The following is a 26113-nucleotide window of genomic DNA, read 5'->3' on the forward strand; positions in this document are numbered from 1 at the left end:
CAGTCATATTCACATCTTCTGTGCACACTATTGTGGCTGTCATCCCAAAAGCCCAATAGGCTACATTTATCAACACATCCTACACTTATTTTAAGACAAATATTTAGGCAAAATCAACAAGTTTGTGCATTTGTGTGGAATTGTGTGGAATTCGCCCGTGTTTCACAAATTGGTTAAAGTCTTTTTTTAGTAGTAGGGAATATTTTTCCTTTCAAAATATGAAATAATTAATTACTTTGTAGTTTTACTTATTTTAGCATATTACTTTATTTATAGATTTCATATAAGGTACTATCGCTACCTCCTTGCTATGGTGTATGCTATATGGGAAATCAACATGTCGACAGATATTCTACCAAATATCACGCTGGGTTTCAAATTATATGATACTTGCTACAATGAAGTTAGATCATTGATGGGGACATCATGGATTTTATCTGGGAAGAAACAGACAGTGCCAAATTTCAACTGTGACATGGAGGGCATACCGGCTGCTATAGTCGGTGACATGACTTCTAAGGCCTCAATACCAATGGGCAGAAGTCTTGGCCTGTACAGATTTCCACAGGTAAGTCACTACTACAGTAGCTCCTGCTGATTTAAGAGAGCACTAAAGGGGAGATGTATCAAACCTCAGTAATCAATCAGATCGTATTTATTTTGTAGAGTACTACAGTGGATAAATGATAGCTAGAAGTTCATTGTTTTTTGAATTGTAACATCTCCAGTTGTTGTTTTAGAAGGTTTGAAACAAAACTCCCCAAACTCTTCTGGTCAATGATAAATACAAAAAAGTGAAGTGCTTCTAAAGTCAAGTTTTTCAAACACTGCACATAATGGGGGTCATTCCGAGTTGTTCGCTCGTTATTTTTTTCTCGCAACGGAGCGATTAGTCGCTAATGCGCATGCGCAATGTCCGCAGTGCGACTGCGCCAAGTAAATTTGCTATGCAGTTAGGTATTTTACTCCCGGCATTACGAGGTTTTTTCTTCGTTCTGGTGTTCGTAATGTGATTGACAGGAAGTGGGTGTTTCTGGGCGGAAACAGGCCGTTTTATGGGAGTGTTTGAAAAAACGCTACCGTTTCTGGGAAAAACGCGGGAGTGGCTGGAGAAACGGAGGAGTGTCTGGGCGAACGCTCGGTGTGTTTGTGACGTCAAACCAAGAACGACAAGCACTGAACTGATCGCACTGGAAGAGTAAGTCTCGAGCTACTCAGAAACTGCACAGAGAAGTCTTTTCGCAATATTGCGAATCTTTCGTTCGCAATTTTGATAAGCTAAGATTCACTCCCAGTAGGCGGCGGCTTAGCGTGTGCAAAGCTGCTAAAAGCAGCTTGCGAGCGAACAACTCGGAATGACCCCCAATTTTCCTTAATTGTATTATATGTTCCATATTCACTACTAAATTACATACTTGCAGGGATGTCCAGGAGACTTCAAAAATGTGGAGGTTCTTTCAGAGCTATTAAGAGAGCAGGATTTCCTCTCAGATCCTGCATCACCAACCTGGTTTTGCCATGTAAATGATCGATGCTTAAATTATGGGCATTCTCACACAAACTACTGCACCTCCAGCTTCTTGTACCCTATAACCTGTAGTGCACATGGTTTTGCACAACTGCTAACAAATTTGCTGCTGCGATCAACTCTGAATTAAGCCCAATGTGACTGCATACTGGTGTACTTTGTGATGGCCAATGCAAAAAATAGTCACATGCTGAAAAGAATAGTACAACCTTACAGACTATTTTCAATAATTAGTTGGTAATAATATAGAGCAAATTACAGAAAATAGCCTAATCTTAATAGAATATTTCCATATACCTAATTAGTCCAAGTTGATACTAACTGTAATCATGTATTACTAGTGAGTGGTGTTATTCACACCACCATTTGTACAGTATGCTAAAGAATGTGCATGTCATTAACACACTGAAAAAAAAGGCATGCTTACACTACAGAACTGATTTGTTCCTATTGTTTTTGTTTGAACCTATTCTTAAGAATACTGTATCTGGTCTACTTGAGTGTCAAGAATTTTTCTCTAGAAAAATACTATCTGTAGGCGGTAAAAGGGTATGCGCAGGTCATAATGTCTCTCATGAATATGGTATAATGAACTGTAGGTATATTCATGAATTAGATGATGTCAATATAATGCAGACACAATTTTCATTTTATTTGTGTGGTACTGTATGTGCTATTGAAGTTATTGGAGTTGACAAATATTTTGAGGATGTTAAGATATAACTTGAGACTACAGAGTCTTCTTATCCATGCCCAATCAGTAACATTCTCAGGGAATTCATCTCCTATCATTTTGATGGTGTTTCCAGCGATTTCTTCAAAAATATGCACCAGTGGGTTTTTTTTCTGGGAAAAACACAAAATATATTGAATGGTCAGACACTATCTAAAACACAGTCACAGTGTCAGTCTTTGCAGTCTTCTGCACTTTTGCCAGTACCATATTGGTACTACTACAATCATTTAAAATACTTAGCTGACATGCACATGTCCATTTGACACCAACATAAACCTGTTCAGCCACAACTGGCAATGTGAGTAAGATGCATGCAACTCCGAATCCTGTAATTGCTTAAAGTTCTACTTTATTGGGTCAGACTCATGTGCAGTGTGAAAAATTGCAAGATCCATTTACAAAGCAGATGTGCATGCAACTCTGAATAAGACATATGGGGGGTCATTCAGACCTGATCGCTCGCTAGCTATTTTTTGCAGCACTGTGGTCAGATAGTCGCCGCCTATAGGGGAGTGTATATTTGCTTTGCAAGTGTGCGATCGCATGTGCAGCCGAGCACTACAAAAAAGTTTTGTGCAGTCTCTGAGTAGCTCTGAACTTACTCAGCCGCTGTGATCACTTCAGCCTGTTCTGGCCCAGAATTGACGTCAGACACCCGCCCTGCAAACGCTTGGATACACCTGCGTTTTTCCAACCACTCCCTGAAAAAGGGCAGTTGACACCCGCAAATGCCCTCTTCCTGTCAATCTCCTTGCGATCGGCTGTGCAAATGGATTCTTCATTAAATCCATCGCTCAGCAACGATCCGCTTTGTACCCGTATGACGCGCCTGTGCATTGCGGTGCATACGCATGCGCAGTTTGGGCCTGATCGCAGCGCAGCGAAAAAACTTAGCGTGTGATCAGGTCTGAATGACCCCCATGGGGCGGGATGTAATGGCATCCAAGTTCAGCGGCTGTGCGGGATGCCGGCCAAACTCAGACATTATTTTAAAGGGGCGATCACATACAAGGCAAAACCATGCCTTGTAAGTAATTACCCCTTTAAAAAAATGTATGCCTTCAACCGGCATCCCGCATGACCACAGAACTCAGGTGGCATTACATCTCGCCCATGAAATGTATCAAAATCGATCAAAATATCTAAAGAATGGAGATGTGGGCAGGTAGAGAAGATTGGTTGCTATGGGCAATTTCTTCACTTGTTCACTTCTCCACTCTTTATATATTTTAATACATTCACCTTATATTTTTTAATGTGAAATGATAATAGTTTATATTTTCATATGTTGTTTCTTCTTAATAGATAAGTTATGCAGCAGCACATCCAATCCTCAGTGACAAATTACAGTTCCCATCTTTCCTTAGAACCATACCTAATGATGACTATGAAATTGTGGAAATTGCAAATTTAGTGAGTCACTTTAATTGGACTTGGGTGGGGATCATAAGCTCTGATAATGAATTGGGAAGATCAGGTTCTCAATTACTTACCAAGGAAGTTGAAAGGCATGGAGGTTGCATTGCATTCCTTGAAATTCTACCTATATATAGCTCCATGGAGTCGGTTTTACAAATCATAGATGTTATCAAGAAATCAAAAGCCACAGCTATTGTTGTGTATTCCACCATGGAGAACCTTATTCCTCTAATGGAGGAGGCCTCATTTCACAATATTACCGATAAAGTATGGTTTGGCTGCGGCAGCTGGTCCATCTCTTCTGACTTTCCAAGAAGAGACATTTTGACCACTTTAAATGGCAGTCTAGGTCTCTCACCTCCAAGTGGAAAAATTCCTGGTTTTAAAGAATTTCTTTACAGCATCCACCCCTCTAAATATCCAGATGACATCTTAATGAAAACTTTTTGGCAAAATGCTTTTGGTTGTGTTTGGAAAACAGACAATGCTTATAATTATACATTCTCAAACACTTCTGAAGATCAAGTTCATTGGTGTACAGAGAAAGAGAGATTAGACAGTATTGATCCAAATGTATATAATGTGAACACATTTGTATACACATACAAAATTCACAATGCAGTTTTTGCCATTGCTCATGCTTTGCATGAAATGCATTCCTGTTTACCAGGCAAAGGACCCTTTCTCAATGGTACCTGTTCTGATATTTCTAGTTACCAACACTGGCAGGTACAGTATAACATGTAAATGTATGTCCGTTCTGGATGATGTTTTGTGTTGATGATAAAAGATGCCTCCTTGAAATTGAAAGTACTGCTTTTGGTACTGTATGATTAGATGTCAATACAAATTCTCATATAGAAATTTCAATACCAAAAACTTAATACAGTGCCCCTACAATATATACATACAAGTAACCAATCTCCATGGGAAAAATATGCGCATCTAGAATAAAGCAAAGAGAGGAGAAACTTCAATGGTGCAGGACTTCTAATGTTTTAATCAATATAAAACAAACATATCATAGCCAGCTAACTGTTAAGCACAATAGCTTCCATTTAATTATAGCTTGCTCAGTTTCAGTAAGAATTCCATACAGCAACAGCACTTACAGTAGTTCTTGCCATGAGATCAATGCGTTTCATCCTAAGATTTCATCAGGGCAGGTTGAAACATACAGTATGATAATGATTATTGATCAATCCACTAAACTAAATCTAAAGTGGTGCTCACATATTTAAACTAACCATAAAGACAGATTAGGTTTGTGCAGCATTATCCAATCATGTTTCTATTTGCTTCCTTAATAAAATACATGTTATTGTATTGCAGCAAGTTTGTTTTTCTTCAAATAAATAGCCTGCTACTGTACAGATTCCTTACTTCAATGTATCAATTTTAAATTATTTTCTCCTAATCAAAATATTGGAAGATGATAATATTGAAGCACTACTAACTGTCATTGTTCAATACTGATATCTCATTAAAAATACTCTAGCCAATTTTTTTTTTTTTGTCATACTGTATACTGTAACAGGCTGAGTGCCTAATTCAGACCTGATTGCTCCTCTGCGAATTTACAGAGGATTGTGATCGGATAGTTGTCGCCCAGACAGAGTGAAAATCTGACCCATGCACGTCTGCATATGCTGTGCAAAAAGCTTTGCAAATGCTGGTCAGCTGCAAATCCATTTGCAACTCACTCACCACTGATTGATTTTTCCAGTCTGTGCAGTCTGTGCGTAGCCCATGACTTACTCCTACAGTGTGAGAAAAAAAACCAGGCTGAGCGGGCCGGAGCTGACGTCACACACCCTCACTGAAAATGCTTGGGTATGCCTGCGTTATTACTGACACTCCCAGAAAACGTCCAGTTGCCACCCCCAAATGCCCGCATTCTGTCAATTAACTTGCAAATGCCTAGTAATCAATAATGATGCAGATTTCTTTTGCAGTATGGCCGCGCGTGCGCATTACAACCCAAACGCATGTGCAGTCGTTCAATAATCGTCCGACTTGCGATTTTGCACAACAGCGATCAGGTCTGAATTAGGCCCTGATATCTCCATGCACCTCTAATCAAAGGACACTTCAAAAACATGTACAGGTTTAGGGCGGGATGTACTATCCTTCGCCCCCGCGTTAAGTGCCGTTTTCTCTCCATTCACACTCACCGCTCCGCTGCCCGCTGCTTCCCCTTTAACTCTCCCGTCTGCTCTCTTATTTCCCTCTCCCTCCTCTTCACGGCCGCAGCCACGGAGTTCTCCTCTCGCTGGCGGTTGGCGCATGCACAAGGCTGGAAGCTGCAACTGCGGTGCAGGAAGCCTCCAGGATCCATTCAGAAAGGCTATGTGTGCATGCCCAGAAAAAAAAGTGAGTGGTGCGCATGCGCCAACCTTCAGGGAACTAGATTGAAAAAAGAACTCAGCTGCGCAATAAAATTGGAAACATGAACAAAAGCGGACGTATGCTGAGATAAATTATAAAGAAAATTTAATATGACAATAAAAGAAATTTCATACAATAAAACATATAGTCTGGACTTAAACCTTATAAGGAAAATAGTAAAATACCCTGTACTGGATATCAGATAAAACAAGCACTTGTGGTGTGAGCAGTAACAATATGCAACATTTGTATCCAACAAGTAGAAACAGTATCGTATTCTGGATATGAATGAATTGTTAGAATGTGGAGTAATTCATAAGTTTTAGGCTGGTAACTGCAGTCCCATAAATGTATTAATGGAGGTCCTTTATGTAGAAATGCTCCGATGTCAGATAAAGTCAAAATTACCTCTCCCGTGGGCTGGTTTCTAACCGAGCGTCCTCGGTTAGATTATCCTGTGTTGCCCACCACGTAGCTGTCACTGGGAGGGAGAGTGCAAAGCTTGCACTGGGCGGAGTCCTACACGGAGACGCTGCTGGAGGTATGAAGGAGCCGCTATCGAGACTGAGTTGCCAATGCTGTTCGTCAGGCCTCAATGTCAGCTGTGGCGTGCAGAGAATAATATGCCACTGCAGGGGCTGCAAGTCCAATATCGGTCTCTTAGTATAGATGAAAGTGCTTGTCATGCAAAATGCTTGTTAGGCAGAGTGTAAAAGTCCAGTAGGTAAAAAAGAATTGAAGAGTCCTAACCGGTTTCGTCACGCTCCACGTGACTTTCTCAAAGGTCAACCGTCAGGGAGAGCGCTGCGATAGTAGAACTCGGTGGCCGCGGCAGTGAAGTGGAGGGAGAGGGAAATAAGAAAGCAGACAGGGGAGTTAAGGGGAAGCAGCAGGCAGCGGAGCGGTGAGTGTGAACGGAGAGAAAACGGCACTTAACACGGGGGCGAAGGATAGTACATCCCGCCCTTAGTATGGTGTGATTAGCGGGTACCCCTGGGGAAACTCTCAAACTCATTTTTTAGACTCTTTTCCAAAGAGCTTTAGCATATTTGAGAAATCTAAATGTTCTGCTATGATAGCAATTTTATTTTTACCAGATTTACAAGGGGTATATATAAATCCACAAACTCACATGTGATATTTTTAAATGATTTAAAAAAAAATTTGCTTTTTTCAGCTACTTTATTACATAAAAAAAGTAAACTTCCTTAATACTGCAGGGGAAAAAGTATTCTTTGATAAGAATGGAGATATACCCCTTTACATGGATATCCTTAACTGGCAGCTCTATGATAATGGCAGCAATCAATATGTCCATATCGGCAGCTTTGATGCACGTGCCCCAAAAGGGCATGAACTACAGTTGGAAGAAGAAAAGATTGTCTGGAATAGACATAGTCATGTAAGTGTAATGTGGCTCATACTTCATGGGAGATTTGGGGCAATTCCCTGTTCTCCCACAATCTGGGTTGGGCTTGGTGAAATCCAACATGCTAAAAAATCACCAATTTGCCAATTCCGACCAAAAAACAGTCAGGATTGGTGAGTTGGGGAATTTCAACATTCTGGATTTCCGCAATTCCCACAATGGTTGGCTGACATTGATGTAGCATTTTTAATCACCGATCAGCGGTTTGGATTGGCTTATGCCTGGCCCATATTAGGAATTTGCTTATTAGATACACACATAGATTTTAATGGCTATTTTGTAATCAAACTTTGTTACATGGAAAATACAGTAAGGTATGATTCACAAGTATAGTATATGCTTAATAATGAATTCTTTGATAAGAACATGAAAATCTATCATCACATCTTTACTTGAGCAATTAAAATACTGTACAACTGCATCAGCTTTTATTTGAAGCCAGTTGTTTGTGCTCCCAATTATTTCAAACTGTTCTATAGAGTATACTGCGCATGTACACAAAGTATAAGTTAGAGAACATAGTAATCCTTTCATAGCATTAATAATCAGATATTAAAGTACAAAATAAGAAAGAAAACATTGTTTAATCAAACATTTCACAGCCAGAGGCGTAGCTAGGGTTTTCGGAGCCTAGGTCAAGATGGAAAATGGCGCCCCCCCCCAAAAAAAACAAAAAAAACCAAAACACACCAAAAGAAGCATGTGCGCGCGCCTAAGGCGCGTGCGACAAAAAATGGGCATGGCCACACACCAGAAGGGGTGTGGCCACGCACCAGAAGGGGTGTGGCCACTGAAAATAGCCCACAATGCCAGTTACATTGCCCCACAGTGCCAGGTACAATGCCCCACAGTGCCGGATATATGCCCCACAGTGCCAGATACATGCCCCACAGTGCCAGATATATTGCCCCACAGTGCCAGTTACATTGCCCCACAGTGCCAGTTACATTGCCCCACAGTGCCAGATACATTGCCCCACAGTGCCAGTTACATTGCCCCACAGTGCCAGTTACATTGCCCCACAGTGCCAGATACATGCCCCACTGTGCTAGTTACATGCCCCACTGTGCTCTCCCCCCCCCCCGGTCACTCACCGCTTGTGTTGATATGTGAGGGGAGGAGAGGGCAGCGCAGCACAGCACCTCTCCTTCCCCTCACCGCTCCAGGTCTCCGGCGTCTGTGTGGCGTCGGTTCATTAGCCAATCAGAGCTCGCGGACCGGCAGCCAATCAGGAGCCGGTCAGCAAGCTCTGATTGGCTAACGCCACCGGAGACTGGACACACGCAGCACTGCTGGCAGCACTGCTAGTGCTGGCAGCGGCGGTGAGGGGAGGGAGAGACGCTGCTCTCTCCTCCCCTCACATTTCGGTGTGACGGGGGCGAGTGGGGCATGATGCCCTGGCCGCCGGCGGTGCCCCCTCTCCTGGGCCTGCTAAGGCGCCCAGGGCACGTGCCCCACTCACCCTACCCTAGTTACGCCTCTGTTCACAGCACACAGATATAGTAGATATTTGCTCTAGTTCCTCATTAGTTATTCCAAACAGAGGTCTCAGGATATTGAATATAGTTTTCACTTTAAACATTTGTTTAGCTCTATTATAAATGTAATCAAAATTAAGATTACTTAACATTATATTTAAAGATACAATATATTTTTAGAGGATTCATGCTTTACCTCTACCTTCAAACAGTATAACTGTTGAAAGTGTAACTTAATTTTATATATACATCTCTTTGACAATCTTCTACACATTGGGGAGGATGGAGAGTTGGGCTCATACTAGCTTGTGCCTGGTTACAGATGGATAAGGAGGAAGGGTGAGGTAAGAACAATTACAGACCCACATAAGGATGCATGTCTGTCCCAGTACCACCAGCTGTATTGAATTATATCCAACATACTGTACATTCATCAGCTCCCTAGTTGTACTGGTTCTACATTATGTCTCCTTTACTTTTCCTACCCTATATGTTTCATCATGTTGACTTGCTTTCAGCCACCAATCTCAGTGTGCAGCAATCCTTGCCCAAAGGGCTTTAGAAGATCCACAGGTCAAGGGAAAAAGATCTGTTGTTTTGATTGTGTTCCATGCTCTGATGGAGACATCCTCAACCCAAACGGTATGGAACATTTGAATATTTTGTATTCAATTATCTTATTTACTATACATTTATTTCCTACAGTTTGTGTTATCTGTAATCCAAAACTACATTCTGCACTTCTTCATGTGAATTTTGAGTTAAAAAATTAGTAAGATAAAAAAAAGTTTGTATGTAAAGCAAAAAATGACTGTCATTCTTCACTTTGGCAAGCAAACCTAAATCACAAATCTGTTATGCTAAGGTCTCCCTTACAAGCCATCTTTCTGATTTGGGAGGGAGATTTAGCAAAGCTTAGAGAGAGATAAAGGGGGGAAAGTTAAAGTACCAACCGATCAGCTCCTGTAATTTTTCAAACTTAGCGCCCAGGTTGGATTGCAAAACGCAGTCCAACCGCAAAATTTATGAAAAAGATGCAGGCAAAATGGGGGTGGTGATCTCAAAATGGGGGGCGTGGCGTGGAGTGATTGCGGCAGCTGCGTGATGTCACACGCAGCTGCCGTGATCAGGAAGATGGCGGCGGCCTCCTGTGGGCGCAGCTAAATTGTGCCGGCAGGAGGCAACCCTAATTTCTGCTATCAAACAGAAAGTGCAATGCAATTGCAATTTCTGCTTTATAAAGGGGGGGGGGGGGGAGTGGTCAGAATCCTGGGTGGCCTTGTCCTGCGATGGGCAGCCCCCAGCATGTGATCTCATGGAATGCAAATTCTTCTACTTAGCAGAATTTGCAATACAACCTGAATTAGGTCCTTAGCCTGTTAATTGGCAGGAGCTGATTTGTTGGTACTCTATCTATCTCCACTTTAAGCTTTGATCAGTTTTACTCTTGGGAAATGCAAAAATATAGCTGTGCTGTAAGATTCCAGCAATCACTGCTGCCCTACAGGAGTTACCTGCGCAGGTCCAGCTGCTGATCTGGTATCTCAGACTGCTCCTAATGGTCAGTAGAGTCAGACTATTATAATCTCCTCTCTCCCTGCATATGCCGCCTCTGATTCCCACCAGCCACTGACTGTCTCTGACATTGTCCCTGAAGCTCATCAGTGCCCTCTCTATGTCTGAAGGGGATGAAGGGCCATAAAACAGGGGCTCATTAATTTCATTATGTGATGCCCTGTTATGTAATTCAAGTGAGGTACAATAACATTTAAAACAATGGCAGCCAATAGATCACATGATGCGAGTCAATATTGTGACTTGAGTTTTCACTGACATAGTTATGGAATTTTTGTTTTTGTTTTTAATTTTAAATAAATCTTCAAATGCATACACCTTTCATGCTTTATAAAATGTTTATTTTGTATTAAAATATAACTATTTTGGATGTGTCATGTCTCTGTACATTAGCAGTACTGTTTGTTGCTTAATGAGCACTATACAGTATAACCCAAATTAGCGTTTTTTCTAAATATTATTATAAAAACTAATTTGCAACGTAAAAAAATCTAAGAATTGTTTTATACTGTAACTTAACTTATTCTCAATTATTTTCAACTGTGCATTACATTTTGTTTTTAGATTTATTTATTTAGTCACTAATGTATAAAGTGCCTAGAAAAATCTCTTTATTTTTCAAAAGTTGAAATGCAGGGTATTTTGTGGGCATATTTAATTATCATGATAATTAATTCTTGAAGGTAGCCTTTAAATTATTCAGGAACCAGTTGCATTGCCAAGGTTTCATCTTGATTATTGGCTTTTCCAGCAAAATATATTTTTCCCATGTGTGTACATAAATGATCATTTCATTTAAAGAGTTCCATTTTTTTTGTACATTATACTAATAATCATTTTTGTACTTTCCTTAGATAGTGCAGAATGTCTAAGATGTCCAGAAGATCAGTGGCCAAACTCATCAAAAGAGAAATGTGTGCCAAAACCCATTCAGTTTCTTTCTTATGATGAGCTGTTGGGTTCATCCTTGACTTTCATCTCAATCATTTGCTGTGCTCTCACATTGTCTGTACTCTGTTTGTTTATTGTGAAACATAAAACACCCATAGTTAAAGCCAACAACAGAGAACTTAGTTATCTTCTTCTTGTCTCCATTATGTTTTGCTTCATGTGCTCCTTAGTATTCATTGGACAACCAAACATGTTAACCTGCATGTTACGCCAAGTGGTATTTGGAATTATTTTCTCCATTTGTCTGTCAGCAATACTAGCCAAGACTATCACAGTCATAATGGTTTTCAGTGCTCCAAATCCAGATAGTAAAATAAAAAGACTTGTTGGACTACGAATTCCTATATACATTGTTCCTTCATGTACATTGGTCCAGATAGTCTTGTGCCTATTATGGTTGTCTACATCTGCTCCTTTTGAAGAACTCAATATGGTGGCAGAGATTGGAACTATAATTATTGAATGTAATGAAGGGTCTAAAGTATTATTTGCCTGTGTTTTGGGCTACATGGGACTCTTGGCGTCTCTCAGCCTCCTTGTTGCATTTCTAGCCAGGAATCTCCCCGACACTTTCAATGAAGCCAAGTTTATCACTTTCAGCATGTTAGTGTTTGCTAGTGTCTGGATTACATTTATCCCAGCTTATCTAAGCACCAAAGGAAAACACATGGTCGCAGTGGAGATATTTGCCATCATATCTTCCAGTGCTGGGCTACTTGTTTGCATATTCTTTCCCAAATGTTACGTCATTTTATTGCAACCTGAAATGAACAATAAGAGAAATATAACTGGGAGAAAATAATCCAAAACTCATGAGAACTATTTAAATGCCAGATTTCCATAAAGCATGAAAATTAAAATAACAGCAAGTTTATTTAAGAATATGCCTCCGTTGAATACAATAATTAAAGAAAAGTAAAATTATTTTATAATTTCAGTGATTATTTTAATTTATTACATTTCTTTGCAGCCCTGATTTGCTTTTTTTTTTTTTTTTTTTTACTGTATTTCGCAATGCTTGTCTACACTATTCAGTAACTTCTGAATTTAGGTGGTTATTCAGGTTTGTTAGCAAACCAAAAAAGCACACTAATGGATAAAACCATTTTACACTGCAGGTGAGGCAGATGTAACATGTGCAGAGATATTTAGATTTCAGTGGGTTATATGTTTTCTGTGCATGGTAAATACTGGCTGCTTTATTTTATAAACTGCAGTATAGATTTCATATTGAAAGCACTCACCCAAATCTAATTCTCTCTGCACATGTTACATCTGCCCACCTGCAGTGCAATATTGTTTTGCCCGTTTGTGTGCTTTTTTGGTTTGCTAACTAAACTGAATAAGGCCCTTAAGTCCATTATGGAAATGTGAAATTTTGTTTGTGGAATAAATTGTTTTACTATACTGCTTGTTTAGTAATTTGTATTAACTTTTCATATAGATGAGAGCAACAATAAACTGTATCCCACTGTCTACCACCTAATCTATCAAGATCAAACACACACAGACCCCAAACCATGATATATGAAAGGTGGGGCTTAATATTATCTTTACTCAGTGGCAGGCGACACAAATGGCAGGTGACTCTTCAGAGACAGGACCGGAGTGCTCCACTTTATAACTACATGCAGCACTCATTAGTATAGGAGCTTGAACTGCGGCAGATAGTCTCTAGGATCAGTACAGCATCTCCAGGATCCCAGAGCGATGAAAACAGGGGTCAGTTGCATGGGGTATTTCAACCGCACTGGGAGTCACATAGCTCAGTGATGCCCATGCCTCCACTTTTCATTTTGTTTTTATCATTCTACCATTTAGATGATATTGTTCACCATTCTGCAGAAGTTAGTATATCATTCCATAGCCTGCTAATATCTTTGGAAGAGCCACAGTTTTCCAAAATCCCTTTTAATTACAATTGCACAGTTTTAACATCTCTACTGTAACTTAATTAGTCTCACATTACCACTAGCAGTAACAATAATAGTTTTATGGTCATCTAAGATATATGCTTTGCTGAGAAATCATAATAATGCTTACATTTCATAGTTAGTATGTTCTGTGGAAAGCAAGGTCGTAGCTATAAGTCTTGAAAACATGTTATTAGGTAGTTTGTCTTGTGTTTAGACTTCTCTTGAAGGACACAATGGAGGGGGGTAGCTAGAGGGGGTTTCTGGGAAGAGATGCATTTTGTTATACTTTGTGACGTATATCAGTTTTTCATGAATGTAACTTTTTGCTATATAATGTCATGCTGAATAAAGTAGCTTCAGTCTCATTTTGTGGACGTAACTGCATGTGTTATCTGCTTCCTGGGATTCCCAATCGATTGGTAAACAAACGGTATCGTTCAGGCAATTGAAGGGACTTGATAGAAGGAGGTTTATCCCCAACACTATCATTATGTGGTTCATATCAACCATTGACGAAGAGTATTTGGCAAAGTACTGTAACTTCTCTTTGTCAAAGGCAATGTTTGGTAGAAGATGTATGTTAGGGCCCTTGCTAGGAAGGGGAGAGAGTAGAGAAGGTTGGGCTGCTGCAGTGCAGTCAGCAGCCCAGGCTGGTAGATGATCCTATTAGACTCAGCAATTTCAGCCATCCCCCATCAGTGCCTGTAGCTGGGGGAGTGAAGGGAAGCCACAGTATCCCTGAGCCCCCTGAGACTAGGCTGCAGGAAGACTGTTTTTTAGGATCATTCACCTTATTTACACAGCTCGGCTGGCAGGAGTAGACCTGAGGTGGTTGCCGCGGTAAAAGAGGGGCCCAACAGGTGAGCTAAACCATGGCAGCTGCTGCAAGATTAGCTTCCAGCAGCTGCTAGCAGGGACATCTGATACAGTAACATCAGACACAGCCATGCCAAGTAAATCCCAGCCTGACATGGTTGACTCTCATGCAACTGTGCCAGACACATGGTAAACTAGCCTTTACAGTGAGCCCAGTCAGACTAATTAAGGACATCTTTGTGGAATATTTTTGTATATAGTTTAAACAACTTATTTTTACTATAATTTGTGATTTTTGTAATATCATCTTCTACTACAAGTAGACTAAGGGTGGGTACACATCAGGCCAATATCGGCTTGATTTGCCATATCGGATTGACAAATCGTGCATATCATCCTATGTGAACTCCCATGGGTCACATGTAACTTCTTCCATTTGGCAGTGCTGCACTTCCAACTGGACGATATTGCATGTGGCATTATGCATATTAATGAATGACAGAACAGTGATCATTCCGTTACTCAATAAATCTTCCTGGTGTGAACCAGCAATCCGGTATGGTCTGAAGTGAAGGGAAATTGCCCCAACCATCATCCTGATTGCCAGTTGTTCTAATGCTTAGCCAGCCTAAGAGAAGCAGAATGATCTATTCTGTTTTCATTCGATATGCTGTACATGTGCACTTGAGAGACAATTTTGAAAATAATCTGATCTTTCTTTCAAAGTATTTGTGCAACATTTGTATTGAATGCAGTTCAGAAATGGTATTACTCACAACCAGAGTAAATACTGTATATATTTTTACAATTGCATTATAGGGATGTAATATATATTTTATATATACATAAAGACAACAAATTCCAAAGTGCGCTAAAATATTGATGTTAATGAAGTGAGTGGAATATACCCAATTCAGAGATTCTATTCAGTGGTCTTCTTTAATTTGTCAGCATTTTTAGATCACCCGATCTGGGGCCTGTGAACATACCCTCTTAAAAAGGTGTGAGCGCTAAGGTGAATACTCATACAATTGTATGGTGAAAGAAATTTGATAAATCCCATGCGTTTCATCCAAATGGACTTCTTCAGGGGTAGGTATCTAGAAAATAGGTTTCTATTTACTTCATAACTCAAATGAGACTGCCGGATCAATATAAACAATTTTTTTTATATAAAATTGGCTTTATAAGCCTAAATTAAGGCTCCTTCTTGGTGCTGATAATAGGATGTTTACTTACACAACTGAAAAAATAAAACTGTGTAGATCCCAAATGGGATTAGGTATGCCAATGCATTGGCTTCACAGGCCCAGTTTCAATCGCACAAATGGATGGAAAACCTGCCCTCTCTTCTCACATACAACCCCAGTACCCTAATCCGGTTCTTCACAAAAACTTTCAGCAAAGCCAAAACAATATTCCTGGGGTTTTAAAACACACAGGTTACGTGCGATTGAAACTGGGCCTGTGAAGCTAATGCTTTCGCTATTACATAATCCCATTTGGGGTCTACACAGTTTTATTTTTGACTCCTTTAAGTAAACATATTATTATCAGCATCAAGCAGGAGCTAGAAGCGTATACACACTGAACGTTATCGTTCAACGATAACGTTCAGTGACGTCACCATCAGCATTCCTGAACATGCAGCTCAGCCCAACATTGACTGGTTGAGCTGTATGTTGGCTCAATATTGGTGATCGCTGAACGGTGTGCGGGAGCTCGCATCATTCATCAGTCACCAATATTACCCCCATACACATTGGACGATTTCAGCCTAAAAATAAACGATAATGACATTTATGTCATCATTTATTTTTAAGGCTGAAATCACATAGTGTAAGTCACAAGACTAATATACATTATGCTGTACTACATTTTCTATGCAGAGACACATTTACAGCTTGTTTGACACAGTGCTTCTATCAGCATAGTGGGCCTCATTCAGGCTGGATCGCAGTGTGCAATCCAACCGCAAAAAGATGAAAAAGATGCAGGCACTTGCGCAGCACCCGCCCTGCACCTGTATTTTCTGTGGGGGAGGGGGCCACAGAAAATACAATCACCTCTGCCTGTCAATCAGGCAGAGGTGGTCGTGGGGAGGGGGGGGGGGTTGGCAGCAATGCTTCATTCCCAGGGTGGAGATGGAGCATTGAGGGGGCAGTAACGGGGAAATGGTGGCCATGATGGGGCATGATTGTGTCGGCTGTGTGACGTCACATGCAGCCACTGCGATTGGAAACATGGCTAAGCTGCGCCAGCAGGAGGCAACCTTAATCTCTATTAACAAGTAGAAATTGTGATGCAATTGCAATTTCTGCTTTTTGAAGTGGGGGAGGCATGCTGGGAGGCCTTGTCCAGTGATGGGCAGCCCCCAGCATGCTAACAAAAGGATTGCAGATTTTGCAATCCTCTCTGAATTAGGCCCAATGTCAGTAATAAAGCCATATAATATATTTACTATCTATACTTACCATGCAGTTAGGACTTAGGACTAATCTACAGTACAGTATATGCAGTTTACGGGTTTGGATCTGCAGTTTAGGGGGCAGTGAAAGACATGTTTGATGATTTGCGCTTTACGAACTGCAACAAAAATTGGCATTAGAAAGTCTCATCTATACAGTATATTCTTTTATTTGTTGGTGTAAAGTAACCAGACAGATCTACTGCACAGGGTGATTCAAAAGTTGCAGTACACCCTTTTGTTTAAAAAACTGTGCAGGAAATGGGAAAACTGAATACTCCAGTAAGGTATGATGGGCTATCTTTTAGGGTATGTACCGAACATGGGTGCCATCTTGAAATCGACCATCCTGAATCTAAGTTAGTTTTTTTCAAATGGAAAGGTGGTTGTGTAACATGTCAAACAACATCAGAATTTGCTTAAAAGTTTATTGCTGCCAACAGATTTGAAATAGCAGTTATGGTTCAATAGTTAAAACCTGGCAGTGCTATGTGAAATTGGAGGTCTTTCTGGGTGCCGGTTGTTAAAATCTGCAGCTATGACATGGAAACTTTGTTCTCCAGGCATCAAAATGACCTCAATTCTCTTCTCTTTTGTCAAAGCCATCTTCAGTTAACTACAACAAAAAAAGTGTTGTAACTATTGAACCATAACTGCTATTTCAAATCTGTTGGCAGCAGTAAACTTTTCAGCAAATTCTGATGTTTGACATGTTGCAAGACCCCCTTTCCACTTTAAAAAACTAACTTAGATTCAAGATGTCCAATTTCAAGATGGCACCCATGTTTTGTACATACCCTAAAAGGTTCCGGAATGAATGGTCGACCATGTTATGGTCGACAGTCATTAGGTAGACCACTATTGGTTGACATTGGCATGGTCGACATGGGCAAATGGTCTATACATGAAAATGGTCGACACATGAAAGTTTGACACATGAAAAGATCAACATGAGTTTTTTAACTTTTTTTGGTGTTGTTTTCTGTGTAAAGTGACGGGGAACCCCAATTAGTGCACCGCTTCACTCGCCATGCTTCGATCAAGGTGCCTCGCTCCGCTACCACTGCGCTCGGCACAGGTTACCTTTCCCAATCATAGTCCACGTGGATCGCAAAGTATGGAAAAGTTCCACAAAATTTTTTTTTTTTTAAACTCATGCCGACCTTTTCATGTGTCGACCTTTCACACGTTGACCATTTCCATGTGTCGGCCATGTGTCCATGTCAATGTCGACCAATAGTGGTTGACCTAATGACTGTCAACCATATCATGGTTGACCATCCAAACGGATACCACCCTAAAAGATAGCCCACCTCACCCATACCTTACTGGAGTATTCAGTTTTCCCATTTCCTGCACAGTTTTTGAAACAAAAGGGTGTACTATGACTTTTGAATCACCCTGTATAATGTGCTAAAATGTCTGTGACTGACATGCACAGTAAGGGGCAGGTGGTTCCTCCTCCCTCTCCATGTGCCCTCTTCTCCTTCTGCTCTTTCCAATAGATAGACAGTTATGAGTTGCTGCAACTGCACAAAAGTCCAGTACATAGGGTTGTACATGAGGGCCACTCCACCAACACTGACTGAAACACCTGCCAAACAGAAACAGTAATAGACCTAAAATGGTTATGGATCAATGGGTCAACCTGGATGAGGTCGACAGCCAATAGGTCGACCACTATAGATCAACATGGACAAGGTCGAGATGGGAAAAAGGTTGACACAGTGAAAAGGTCAACATGAGACAGGACGACACATGAAAATGTCAACATTTTCTCCGTAACATGACCAATAACCCCAGTTAATGCACTGCGTCCTCACTCACTTCACTCACCAGGTCACTCACCAGGTTATTATTCCCAATTGTAGTCCACGTGGATGGTAACATATGAAAAAGCTACAAATAAAAAAATAAAATTGTACAAAACTCATGTCAACATTTTCATGTGTCGACCTGTCCCATGTCAACCATTTCACTGCATTGACCTCTTTCCCATGATGACCTTGTCCTTGTTAACCAATAGTGGATGATCTTTTGACTGTCAACCTACCATCCGGATAACCCTGAAATACCAGCAGTAGAATCTCCAGCACCTGTCCCAGAGACCACAGGTTCCTATGTCCCTTGTTGAATATTCTATGAAACCTCTGTATGAACAGAATCATCCTAAACTCCACAGTGCATCTCCACCAAAAATACTGCAGTCATATTGAAGTGCATAATGGTAGTACAGTCGCTTACATATTCAACAATATCTACTAGCACAGAGGCTTCAGGTGACTCTCTGGAGGTGCAATGTCCCACCAAGATATCTGGAATCAGTGGTACACTGCAGAAGGGTGTAGTATGGTATGCCGGCGGTCGGGCTCCCGGCGACCAGCATACTGGTGCTGGGAGCCCGACCGCCGGCATACCGACAGTGTGGCGAGTGCAAAGGAGCCCCTTGCGGGCTCGCCGCACTATGCGCGCTACGCTATTTTATTCTCCCTCCAGGGGGGTCGTGGACCCCCACGAGGGAGACTAAGTGTCGGTATGCCAGTTGTCAGGATTACAGCGCCGGTATACTGTGCGCCGGGATCCCAAGAGCCGGCATACTGAAGACCACCCCTGCAGAATGCAGTAGAAGCTGACATGCTATTTTACTTCACAAATGCCAGGATGAGCGGAGATCCATATATGGGCTAATCTGGGGTGGGGGGGGGGGGGGGAGAGAGAGAGAGAGAGAGAGAGAGAGAGAGAGAGAGAGAGAGAGAGAGAGAGAGAGAGAGAGAAAAGAAGGGATAGAAAAAATCAGCAGTGCTGAACAAAGGGAACAGCAAATGATGTTTAGCATAAAACAAATCAGTTTTATCTTATGCATCTAAATTAGAATAACTATCTGATAGATTAATATCATTGACAGTGGATATTGAACACTTTTTATATGCCTATCTTATCCCAACCTTTTTTATTGTACAGCTTTTGTTGTATACAGTAGGATACACGTAATGGTAAAGACATTGATCACTTTTAGCTTACCTGTATATTGTTGTCTCTCTGCTACCCAACTGTATTATTTATACCTGAGGAACAGAGATTTACAGGATGCATTTAAAAATATATTTAATCATTTCTTAGAGGATTGAGCATGATGCATTTAAAGCAGCTGATTGATGTAATATAACACATAGGAGCACTCCCTTTTGCTTTGAAGGCTTGGTAATTACAGATATCAGATGCAGTACCAACTGCTTTGCAATGGCAGTATCCAAAGATTATATTGCACCAGCTGACAATACCCTGTTGTCCTCAGGTGTAATTAGTGTCTCATTCATCTTTACAATCAAAATTAAAACTCTCAAATCAGACATAAAGCTTTAAATCCAGTTTCTGAGTGATATGAATGTCCACAATGGCTACGGTTTAAGTGTATGCATACTTCAAAGCAAAGGATGTAAGGGTTTACTTCTTAAGCATTTCCTATAAATTAATTTTCACTTAAGATAAATATTCATATACATAATATTACATTCCATATTGACATTTAAGAGCCTAGGCGTTTTTGTACTATGCCTTAGAGAGAGATAAAGTGGATGCAGATAAAGTGCCAGCCAATAAGCTCCTAAGTGCAATGTTATACTACTTTTAGACCAATATCGCAGGTCGCAGCCAGGAGCCTGACACGGGTGCTACCCGGCTGCGACCCGCGTCAGCCCCCTTTCCCACTGCAGTCACCAGCCCGGCATATTGCCGGGTTGGTGGCGTTGCCTGTGATGCGACAGGTGCAGCACTTGGAGATCACATGATCTCCAAGCGCTGCCCGCACATACACGGTGAATAGGAAGCCGGGTCGTGTGATCCGGCTCCCGTTTACACTGCACAGTTTGCCGGGTTCAACACGTGTTCAACCCTGCAAACTACCCGTGTTGGAATACCGGATCACTCGGCCTGGATTATTCCAACTCGGCCCTTTTACACCGAGCAGCAACACGGGTTATGCACACTTGTGTGCATTAGCCCGTGTTATATGCTGGCGGTGTTAAAGGGGTATTAAAGACTGTTTTAAAAATGACAGTTATTAGCTGGTTGGTTGGTACGTTAACTCTATCCACTTTATTTGTCTCCAAGGCTTTATCCCCTTAGTAATTTAAGACAATTTAAGTTCAACCATCTTAATATTCTTTGTTTCAGTTCAAAGTTTTTGTTTGTAGTCCAATATTGGATTATTATTATTATTATTATATTTTATTTATAAGGCACCACAAGTGGTTCACAGCATCGTACATACAGCACAGCTTATAACAATACAGGGTACACAGAACTTAACATTACAGTAATGTAGCCCATACACTAGTGAGATATCAGGTACAATCCTCCGATTTCGACCACATCTGTGAGAAAAATCGAAGGATTGTATGCACATTTTAGGTACCATGCAACGCGATGCGTGGGCACGCCTGTTAAATGTTGCGTCTCAAGATATTAAGTGCTGCACTTAATATTTATCGCATCGCAGTGCGATTGCATGTGTTTTTAAAACACATGCGATATATCGCACTGCGATGAGCGATCGGCACCCGCCGGGAGCGGCCAGAGGCTGCTCCCACTCGGCGGTGACGTGCCCATCACGTGATTTCCATGCAATCTATCGCATGGTAATCACTTTGGCAGTTCAGGTGCGATTTCATCGCACTTGAACTGTTGGTGCGATGGCCCGTGATGTCACGTCACAGGGCATCGCACAAGTGTATGTGCACCATTACTGTAAAACTAAAACAGAGCACAGGTAACAGCACCACAATTCTCAGTACACAATGCAGCTAAGATATAAGGAAGCAAAGGAATAATTTGCGAGCTAAGATATAAGGAAGCAAATGAATAATCTGAGATATACAGTAGGGGCAGGAAGCCTTTGTAAGAGATGAACATTTACAAGTGAGAGTAGATGTGGGTATAGGCTGTAGTTGAGTAGTAAAGAGCTGTAATTGAAGTGTGAGAGAAGAGGGCTGTGAGAACAGTTCACACTCAAATGTGATTACCTAATTTTGACCAAGGTCCAATTTTTTAATAAAAGATTTATTTCAACAAAAGTGCAATGCTTGTTCAGAAAAACCTATAATACAACTGGTTACTTAAAAAGTAGATAAACATACAAATACAATTTTATCATGGCATACAGTATAAGGTTCTTGGTTTGTGTGGTGACCCAATAAATGTATTATATCCTATTCCAATCTGACTTTATCTACAATAGGATACCAATAACCATTTGGTAGTTTCATTTGGAACCCTAGTTATGCAAGTCCTTCCATATCTTAGCTATCCTACAGTACAGTATGTACTATAAGCATTTTACAGAATAGTTCATGATATTCATGCTGAACAGCCATGTTTATATAACAATTATTATTTTAATAATGATTGGAAGGGTAATAAATGGAAGGGAGGTATGGAAAAAAATAAAGAGGAAAAGGGGACACAACTTGAACCAAATTAGCTTAAATGTATGAAGAAATGAATATACAGATGTGTCCTGCTACAACTTTGCTCCATACACCATGTAGTGGGTGTTGCTACAATAGTCCCGCCTTGCCATGCCGCTGCCTGGTATGCTAAGGGGGTCATTCATATGCAGCCACAAAAGCGGCCCACAGTGCAGTTTGCGCGGTCATACACATTGTTGCATCCCCGATGGATGCAACCGCAATGTGATTGACAGGAGAGACTGTTGCAGTGGCAGAGTTACAGCATTGTGGGGGAGGTGCCAGGAAAATGGGGGCGCGTTATGACCATTTTTGGGGTGGCTGCATGACGTATCATGCAGCCACCCCCAAAAAAATGGCTGCTAACCACCTGACAGTGCAGCCTGCCACGGGTCAACCTTAGATCCGCTGCATTCGCAGTTATATTGCGGATGCATCCGGATGTGGCCCCACACATGCTGGTGGCCTTGCCCTGTGCAGAGGACCTGGCCAGTGATTAGTGAGCAGGGCACCGTGGAGGACGACCTTGGCTGTCAAAACCTTGGCAAGGACCCCATGCTGGCTGTGAGAGGACAGCGCGGACCGGAGGCAGAGTACAGACCAAAGACCCTGACTGGATCAGAGAGGAGCATTTACTGTGGCTGAAGAGGAGAAGACCTCCGGATTACAGTGTACCCCTGTTCTTGGTGGTGCAACCTGGTACGGTGCTCAGCATCCCGGGTGGCGCCGAAGATCAGGGAGCCAGATTGGAGTTGGCAGAAGAGCCACAACTACAATAGTAGTGAGAACCTGGTACCTGTGCCTAGCCCTTCTGCTGCTCACTATACTCCAGCAAATCCCTTCTGCTGCAGTACTCTGCTCCACTGGTTTGAGCAAGGGGATAGGCTCCCCATTTTAGTGTAAAAACCACAAGGGTTAGGCTTCCCTCAGTGTTACTGCCCCTGCTATATATTCATAATAAGGGGTAGGCTCCCCTTCACTCGGTACCCTGTATAAGTTAAAAATCGGGGGTAGGCTCCCCTCATCTTGGGTGCCACTATATAGGAGGGTGGGCTCCTTTTTCTTTTTAGCTTCCCTGGTAGCAAAGATCATTCCAGGTTTAGTCACCCTGCTTACCCAGACGTGTTAAGTTACAGAGATAGGTTCCCTTGTGCCTCGTCTCTTCCCCTTTAAGTTATTATTTTATTTATTAGCAGTTTCTCATATAGCGCAGCATATTCTGTTGCGCTTTACAATTAGAACAACAATTAAAGAACAAAACTGGGCAAAGACATACAGACAGAGGTAGAAAGGCTCTACTCGCAAGCTTACAATCTATAGGGAAATAGGCATTGATACACAAGGATAGATGCTAATACACAAGGATAGATGCTACCTGTTGCATAATGGTCCACCAGATTGCTGGGTTCTTAATGGGTTGTATGATATGATCACCCAGCAATGTTGGAAGACAAATTGTGAGGTTATGTGGACTGTACAGAGATGATGTAACTGGATTGGGAAGCATTGAAGGTTATGTGGGTGGGTCTGGAATTTGATAGGCTTGTCTGAAGAGGTGAGTTTTCAGGGAAAGTTTAAAGGTTTGGAGACTAGAGGAGAGTCTTATTGTGCATGGGAGGGCATTACACAGAGTGGGTGAAGCCCGGGTAAAGTCCTGTAATTTTGAGTGGGAACAGGTAATACATGTGGATGAGAGACGCAGATCTTGTGCAGAGCGGAGAGGTCTGGTAGGGAGATATTTTGAGATGAGTGAGGAGATGTATGATGGTACAGTTTGGTTAATAGCCTTGTATGTAAGTAAAAGTATTTTATATTTAACACGGTAGAATACCGGTAACCAATGGAGGGACTGACAAAGCAGATCAGCAGACAAAGAACGTCTAGCGAGGAAGATTAGCCTCGAAGCTGCATTCTGAATGGATTGTAGTGTTGAGAGCATATGTTTGGGAAGACCAGTAAGGAGACTATTACAATAATCAATGCGGGAGATGATGAGTGCATGGATTAGAGTTTTTGCAGTGTCCTGTGTAAGATAAGGGCGTATTTTGGATATGTTTTTAAGGTGCATTTAACATGATTTAGAGACAGATTGAATGTGTGGAACAAAGGACCAGGGACGTGCAGTCAGGGGAGGCAGGGGAGGCAGTGCCTCCCCTGTCATTCATGATTACAATAATACACAGAAGATACTTATGACACAGATTCTGTGTCATAAATGTCTTCTTTATATTATTCTGATCATTTTATGACATTAAATTGGTTTGGGAGGCACTGATAGCAAGTGCCTCCCGTTTACAATGGTAACGGGGATAGAGTGGGTGGGTGGAGCCAAACACTGGGCTGTAAAAGCCCATTGAAAAAACCTGTGGAAGCGGCACATGTACATGTGCCTCGTTGACAGGGATCGGACAGCGGATCCAGGCTGTATCCGCTGGTCCAATCACTTATACGAGGCTCCCTCCCCCCTGACTGACTCTTGATGTTGAAGTGAACCTTCATGAAAGGAGCCGCCCGTACCCGGTGCTTTCCGTTGCCCTGTAGCTGGCTGCGGCAGGGAGGCTGGAGAGACAAGTGCGGCAGGAGCTAATCAGCGGCTGCAGCAGACCCGGAGGTAAGCCTGGAGCTTTCAGTGCATTGCTGGCAGCGCTGGGGAGGCCAAAGAGACAAGTGTGGCAGCAGATAACTAGCGGCGGACTCGGAGGCGGTGGTAAGGCCGGAGCTTGGAGCCAGCAATGCACTCCCAGCAACGGCCTTACCACCGCCTCCGGGTCCGCCGCCGCTGATTATCTGCTGCCACACTTGTCTCTCCGGCCTCCCTGGCGCTGCCAGCTACAGGGTAACCAGCGGCGTGTGGTGCTCTCCTTCTCCTTCTCCCAAGGAAGCAGCCTCAGTAGCTCCGGCGCCTGCTTCACTCTCCCGCTGGCTGCACTGCACACAGGACACGGTGAGAGGGGCTGGGGGGCAAAGTTGCAGTATTGTGGGGGCATTACTAGTGACTGGCACTACAGGGGGCGTCAAGTGTATCTGGCACTAATAGGGGAATTGTGCGTAACTGGCACTACACTACATGGGGAATTATGCGTAACTGACACTACAGTACAAGGGGAATTATGCGTAACTGACACTGCACTACAAGGGATAATTATGCGTAACTGACACTGCACTACAAGGGGAATTATGCATAACTGACACTGCACTACAAGGGGAATTATGCGTAACTGACACTGCACTACAAGGGGTAATTATGCGTAACTGACACTGCACTACAAGGGGAATTATGCGTAACTAACACTGCACTACAAGGGGTAATTATGCGTAACTAACACTGCACTACAAGGGGAATTATGCGTAACTGACACTGCACTACAAGGGGAATTATGCGTAACTGACACTGCACTACAAGGGGTAATTATGCGTAACTAACACTGCACTACAAGGGAAATTATGCGTAACTGACACTGCACTACAAGGGGTAATTATGCGTAACTGACACTGCACTATAGGGGTAATTATGCGTAACTGACACTGCACTACAAGGGGAATTATGCGTAACTGACACTGCACTACACAGGGAATTATGCGTAACTGACACTGCACTACAAGGGGAATAATGCGTAACTGGCACTACAAGGGGAATTATGCGTAACTGACACTACAAGGGAAATTATGAGTAACTGACACTACAGGGGTAATTATGCATAACTGGCACTACAAGGGTAATTATGCGTAACTGACACTACAAGGAGAATTATGCGTAACTGACACTACAAAGGGAATTATGCGTAACTGGCATTACAAGGGAAATTATGCGTAACTGGCACTACAAGGGGAATTATGCGTAACTGGCACTACAGGGGGCATTATGTGGTACTGGCAATACAGGAAGCACTACATGTAACTGGCACTGCAGTAGGTATTAAGTGTAACTGGCACTACAGGAGGCAT

At 42.0% G+C, this 26113-nt stretch overlaps 1 protein-coding gene and 1 long non-coding RNA gene across 2 annotated transcripts in view; one reads left to right on the forward strand and one right to left on the reverse strand.

Moving 5' to 3' along the window:
* The first annotated feature begins 298 nt into the window (after positions 1-298).
* LOC134981035 (extracellular calcium-sensing receptor-like) lies at positions 299-12306 on the forward strand. Its single transcript, XM_063948164.1, has 5 exons — positions 299-568; positions 3570-4412; positions 7249-7473; positions 9497-9620; positions 11408-12306. The coding sequence occupies exons 1-5, from the start codon at positions 311-313 to the stop codon at positions 12304-12306; spliced, it is 2349 nt and encodes a 782-aa protein (XP_063804234.1). The 5' UTR covers positions 299-310.
* The window catches only part of LOC134981036 (uncharacterized), a 68869-nt gene continuing 53249 nt past the window's right edge, over positions 10494-26113 (reverse strand). The window contains exons 2-3 of the long non-coding RNA XR_010190505.1: positions 19725-19768; positions 10494-12265 (exon numbers count right to left, since the gene is read on the reverse strand). This is a non-coding gene — a long non-coding RNA (uncharacterized LOC134981036). The remainder of the gene's footprint in view (positions 12266-19724; positions 19769-26113) is intronic.

This window comes from Pseudophryne corroboree, chromosome 12 (assembly GCF_028390025.1).
Source record: "Pseudophryne corroboree isolate aPseCor3 chromosome 12, aPseCor3.hap2, whole genome shotgun sequence".
Lineage (NCBI taxonomy): Eukaryota > Metazoa > Chordata > Amphibia > Anura > Myobatrachidae > Pseudophryne > Pseudophryne corroboree.

What these genes read in the sequence shown, in the direction of transcription:
- LOC134981035 (XM_063948164.1), top strand. Translation starts at nt 311, where the DNA reads ATGGTGTATGCTATATGGGAAATCAACATGTCGACAGATATTCTACCA. An exon ending in GCCTGTACAGATTTCCACAG is followed by an intron (nt 569 to 3,569) that starts GTAAGTCACTAC and finishes TCTTCTTAATAG; the next exon opens with ATAAGTTATGCAGCAGCACA. An exon ending in TCTGGAATAGACATAGTCAT is followed by an intron (nt 7,474 to 9,496) that starts GTAAGTGTAATG and finishes ACTTGCTTTCAG; the next exon opens with CCACCAATCTCAGTGTGCAG.